This window comes from Glycine soja, chromosome 7 (genome assembly GCF_004193775.1).
Source record: "Glycine soja cultivar W05 chromosome 7, ASM419377v2, whole genome shotgun sequence".
Taxonomy (NCBI): Eukaryota; Viridiplantae; Streptophyta; class Magnoliopsida; order Fabales; family Fabaceae; genus Glycine; species Glycine soja.
The window spans coordinates 11,068,074-11,073,581 of NC_041008.1; the positions used below are offsets into that span (position 1 = coordinate 11,068,074).

At 38.6% G+C, this 5,508-nt stretch overlaps 1 protein-coding gene across 1 annotated transcript; it reads left to right on the forward strand.

Moving 5' to 3' along the window:
• The first annotated feature begins 4,880 nt into the window (after positions 1-4,880).
• On the forward strand, positions 4,881-5,234 carry LOC114420349. The gene has a single exon (XM_028386267.1). It carries the CDS (start codon positions 4,881-4,883, stop codon positions 5,232-5,234), a length of 354 nt encoding a protein of 117 aa, XP_028242068.1.
• The last annotated feature ends 274 nt before the right edge of the window (positions 5,235-5,508 follow it).

The window sequence follows — 5,508 nt, forward strand, 5'->3', positions numbered from 1 at the left end:
GATTCTTGTGTGAGCAGGCGTTATTGTGAGTGATGAAGTATGAATCGAAAGCACAAGAGTGAAGATGTTAGCATGTCTGAATGGAAATCATGGTATGGTAAGCTAAGTACTTCATAAATGTTCGGTGAGTTGTGCGAACCTTTGATTGTGAAAGAACGATTGTCTTTAAACTTTCTGATTTTGCATGATTCTTAGACTATTTGAGTATATACAGAATGTGGAAATGATCAAGGCCTTGTTTGTATTAAATTGTTTCAGCCACTTAGCCATATAGCCACCCTATCATGAATTAATACATCCATTGCACCCTGTTGAGCCTAATGTGAATAAATTGCCATTGAAACCCAAGCCGAATGAAAGTGATATTGAATAACTACCCTATCTTAGGTTGTAGGAGAACACGTATGGGTTAAGACAAATTTGCCCCTAATTTGGGGGAGGATTCTTGGGTGATTTTTGTTGCACGGACATTAATAATAGCACATAACCAAAGGTAAATTGTAGCATGTGATTAGTTGTTATAGTGCCATTGTTAGTTCAAAAGAAAAAAAGAAAAAAAGTGTATTTCAAATAAAGAGATGAAAGCAACTAAGGGCCAAAATTTTTTATGTGTTGTTAATGGTAGAAAACATAGAAGTTGGGGCTGTGAAATATTAGCCAATGGTTATCAGGAAAATTTCGGTGTGTGCTCTCTTAGAACCTAACTTTGAATCCAAAGAAAAACCATGAGTTCCTTGTTAGCCCGACCACGTTACAAGCCTAAAAAGTTTTAGTGATCCACAATATGTGTGTATGATTACATTAACTGAGATTAAGTGCAAAGTTGGGAATATTATTTTCAGTTGTTGGATTAAAAGCACTTTTAGTTGAGACACTTGTACGCTGAGGGAAACACTAACCTTGTGAGGAATGAAGTGTGGTATGCCTGCCTTGATGAAGCTTTTACTTGTTAACCTTTTTCATCTCTATGTGCATTCCTTCATGCTTCGATCACAAGATCAAGAAAAATGCAAGCCCAGGGTCAGTCATTGAAAGGTTTGAAAAGGTTGCGTAGTTATCTCATGTGTTGGTACATTCAAAACTTGTCTTTTGCTTGAGGACAAGCAAAGATTTGAATTTGGGGGAGTTGATAACTGTGAAATTTGAGTTAATTTGATAGTCAATTTTGGCTAATACTGATTGTAATTTCTTCACTTTACTATTGTTTTTAATGGAATAATGAATAAATTAACATCTTTGTATTTTTTTATTAGTAGAAATCAAAAGAAGAAGATTTCAAGTGCTTTAGAGCAAAATTGATGCAAAAACTGAAGAAAAAGCCTTGAAGAAAAGTTGGAAAGATTGGACAGCTCACTCAGCGTGCAATCTAGGCTTAGCGTGCACTCCAGGCTTAACACGAAGAAAGCCCACATTGAAGCCCAAAGTCGCTCTTAGCGTGAAGTGAGTGTGAAAAGTAAGTTAAATGGAGCCTCTATAAGAAAGATGAAGTAGAAGGGAAAGACACGCCGAGTCTCAGAGAGCCTGAGTCTATCCCTAAGGGGAAACCCTCCTTCTTTAGCCATTCCCCTCTTTCTTTCTTCTAGTCATCCAACCCCTTCTTCCATCCATATTAGCCCCTGAAGTGTAAAGCCTCTCATGGCTATGAAAGGCTAAACCCCTTTTGTTGGGAGCCCAGAGGCCAAACTCCTGTAATGTAATTCTTTCCCACCATCTATTTAATGCAATTTTTTTTCTATTACTCTTCTCTGTGCTTTTTTGTTATTATGGCTTGATCATACATATGATGTTTAGAGTGTAGTGCATTGAAAAATGGTTATTTTCTAAAGAACTGTGGAAGGGTATCTAAATAAATTCATTGCTAGAAATAGATTGACATTTGTTTTGCCCAATAATGTTTGCATCTCTTATCTTAAGGTGGTTTGTTATTTGTATCTCTACAAAGAAATTTGGGGGAAAAGGATAAATAAACTAGGCTCTTGGTGTGGGAAACCAAAGATAGAGTAATTCAGTAGATGCGGGTGGAAACAAGAATTTCATTAGATAGAGAAAATCTTTTACATTGCATTATAAGTAGTTTTGACATGCTAGGCCCCAACATTATAACACTCTGATTTCATCTTTTTGTATTTAAATTATTATTTAATTTTTTCTCGTTATCTTTTTCTTTGCCTTATTCCAAATTTCACACTCTCAATTCCCTATCTTTTCTTCTTCTACTTCTTCTTATTGCTTAATAATTAGACTTGCATCACTTAAGTACAACCAAAGTCCTTGTGGATTCGACACTTGGACTTCCATTTTAATCTTTACTACTTGTGGTAAAATTGGTACACTTGCCAATAAGTTAACAAAAGAGAAATACATCAACAATGAGAGCATTGTGGTAGAGGGTAATTGTAGTGTTGTGATTTAGAGAATTCTACCACAAAAATTCAAAGATCTCAAAAGTGTTACCATCCCCTACTCTATTGGGACGGTGTTAGTAGACAAAGTTCTCTTTGATTTGAGGGTGAGCATCAATCTGATGTCTCTCTCTATGTGCTGGAGAATTGAGAACCTGAAGATTGCCCCAACCCGAATGACTCTTCAACTAGCAGACTGCTCTATCGCCGAGCTAGATGGTTTAGTTGAAGACGTGCTGGTTAAGGTTCGCTAGTTCAATTTTCCTGTAGATTTTGTGATCATGGACATAGAGGAGGACTTAGACATTCCCTTGATCTTGGGTCATCCATTCATGCTTACGGCCAAATGTATTGTGGACATGGGGAATGGTAATCTAGAAATAAGTGTGGAGGACCAAAAGGAGACCTTCAATTTGTTTGAAGCGATAAAGCACCCTAATGATAGCGCTTCAAGTTAGAGGCAGTTGGGCAAGAAGCTGACCTTGCTATGCAGCGCTTGACCATTCATTCACCATTGGAAAAGGCTTTAATGAATGCTATTGATTGCCTGACCAATGAGGAGGAGAAAGATCTTAGGGCTTGTATAGAAGATTTAGTGACAGATTGAAGGAGATTCCCCTAGGGGAATATGCCTTTCAAGAATTGAAGAAAGATAATGTAGTAGAGAAGCCTTAAGTAGAATTAAAGGTCTTTCCCGCTCACTTGGAGTATGTTTTTTTTGAGGAAAATGATGCTAAGCTTGTAATGATCAGTATTGATTTAACATCAGATGAAGAGGAACGATTAGTAGAGGTGCTCAGAAAGTATAAGGCAACCATTGGTTGGCATATCTCCGATCTCAAGGGGATTAGCCCTTCATAATGCATGCACAAAATCATGATGAAGACTGATTATGGACCAGTGAGGCAACCGCAGAGGAGACTTAATCCATCCATGAAGGAAGAGGTGTGGAAGGAAGTCCTCAAGCTACTTGAAGCAGAGCTTATCTATCCCATCTTTGACAGTGCTTGGGTGAGCCCAGTCAGAGTGGTACCCAAGAAAGGCGATATGATTGTGGTCCGGAATGACAAAAATGACCTAATCCCTACACGGACCATCACGGGATGGAGAATGTGCATAGATTACCGCATGCTCAATGATGCCATAAGGAATGATCACTTCCCTCTGCCATTCCTTAACCAGTTGTTAGAGCAGCTAACTAGACATGCTTTTTATTATTTCTTGGATGGTTATTTGGGGTATAATGAGATTGCAGTGGACCCCGAGGAACAAGCAAATACTGCTTTTACATGCCCTTTTGGTATTTTTGCCTATAGAAAGATGCCATTTGGGTTATGTAATTCCCCAGCCACCTTCCAGAGGTGTATGCTAGCCATTTTTGCTGATATGGTAGAGAAATGCATCGAACTGTTCATGGATGATTTTTTAGTCTTCGGTCCTTCCTTTGACTATTGCCTCACCAATCTAGAATCGGTGCTGCAGCATTGTGTAGAGACTAATCTGATGCTAAAGTGGGAGAAATGTCATTTCATGGTCCATGAAGGGATAGTTTTGGGCCATAAGATCTCAGCTAGAGGGATTGAAATAGACAGAACTAAAATTGATGTTATTGAGAAGTTGCCTCCACCAGTTAATGTAAAGGGCATTCGGGGTTTCCTTGGACATGTCGGCTTTTATCGGCTTAAATTTGATGAAGAGTACCTGACAACCTTTCAGACTCTAAAGGAAAGGCTTGTGTACGCTCCTGTAATAGTGGCCCCTGATTGGAGCCAAGAATTTGAGCTAATGTGTGATGCTAGTGCTTATGTAGTTGGTGCAATATTAGAAAAATGAAAGGATAAGGTGTTCCATTCTATTTATTATGCCAGCAAGGTCCTAAACAATGCACAATTGAATTATACAACTATTGAAAAGGAGATGCTGACAATTGTTTATGCATTGGAGAAGTTCATGTCATACTTGGTTGGCTCCAGGGTCGTTATTTTTACTAATCATGCGGCAAAAAAATACCTTCTCACAAAGATTGATTCAAAGCCAAGGCTAATTAGATGGGTACTTTAGCTCCAAGAATTTGATATATTGATTAAAGACAATAAGAGGTTCTAGAACTTGGTGGCTGATCAGCTATCTAGGTTGGTCAATGAAGAAGTCACTCAAGAGGAGCAAGAGATCCAGGATGTCAAGCATAAGGTTGCTTCACCTCATCATCCCCAAACAAATGGTCAAGTCGAGGTATCCAACAGAGAACTAAAGAAGATTCTGGAGAAGACTGTGGCTTCCTCGAGAAAGGATTGGGCCGTGAAGTTGGATGATGCCCTATGGGCTTATAGTACTACCTTCAAGACTCCCATTCGATTATTCCCATTTCAAATGGTTTATGGGAAGGCTTGTCATCTGTCAGTGAAAATGGAGCATAGGGCTTACTAGGCCCTCAAATTCCTCAATTTTGATGAATCTTTATCCGGTGAATAGCAAAAAATGCAGCTTCTAGAGTTGGAGGAAATGACACTCAATGTCTATGAATCCTCCAAGATTTATAAGCAAAAGATAAAGGCATACCATGATCGGAAACTACTAAAGAGGAACTTCCAGCTTGGACAACAAGTGTTGTTGTTCAATTCCCGACTAAATCTTTTTCCTAAAAGACTTAAGTCCAAGTGGTCTAGCCCCTTCACAATCAAATATGTGAAGCCCTATGAAGCTATTGAATTGATGGATCCTTCATCTACTGACCCAGAGCAGAGCTGGATTATGAATGGCCAAAGGTTGAAGATCTACAATGGTGGCAATATTGAGAGATTGACCACCATCATCCACCTCCAAGACCCATGAAGGTTTCTTATGTCAAGCTAGTGACATTAAAGAAGCGCTTACTGGGAAGCAACTCGGGATTTCTAACCTTACCTTTCTTTTCCTTATGTTACATTGTGTGCTTTTATGTTTCTTGTTAATTCTTATGTGTGTGGATCTTGAGTTAGACTAATTGTGTTTTAATTTTCAATAATGGTGCAAGCTTGTTGTTGCTATCATGTGATGTGAACAACCTTAGGAATGTATGCACGTGTGGAATTGATTAAGTGTTGGTGTAGAGTTGTTAATCTTAGGT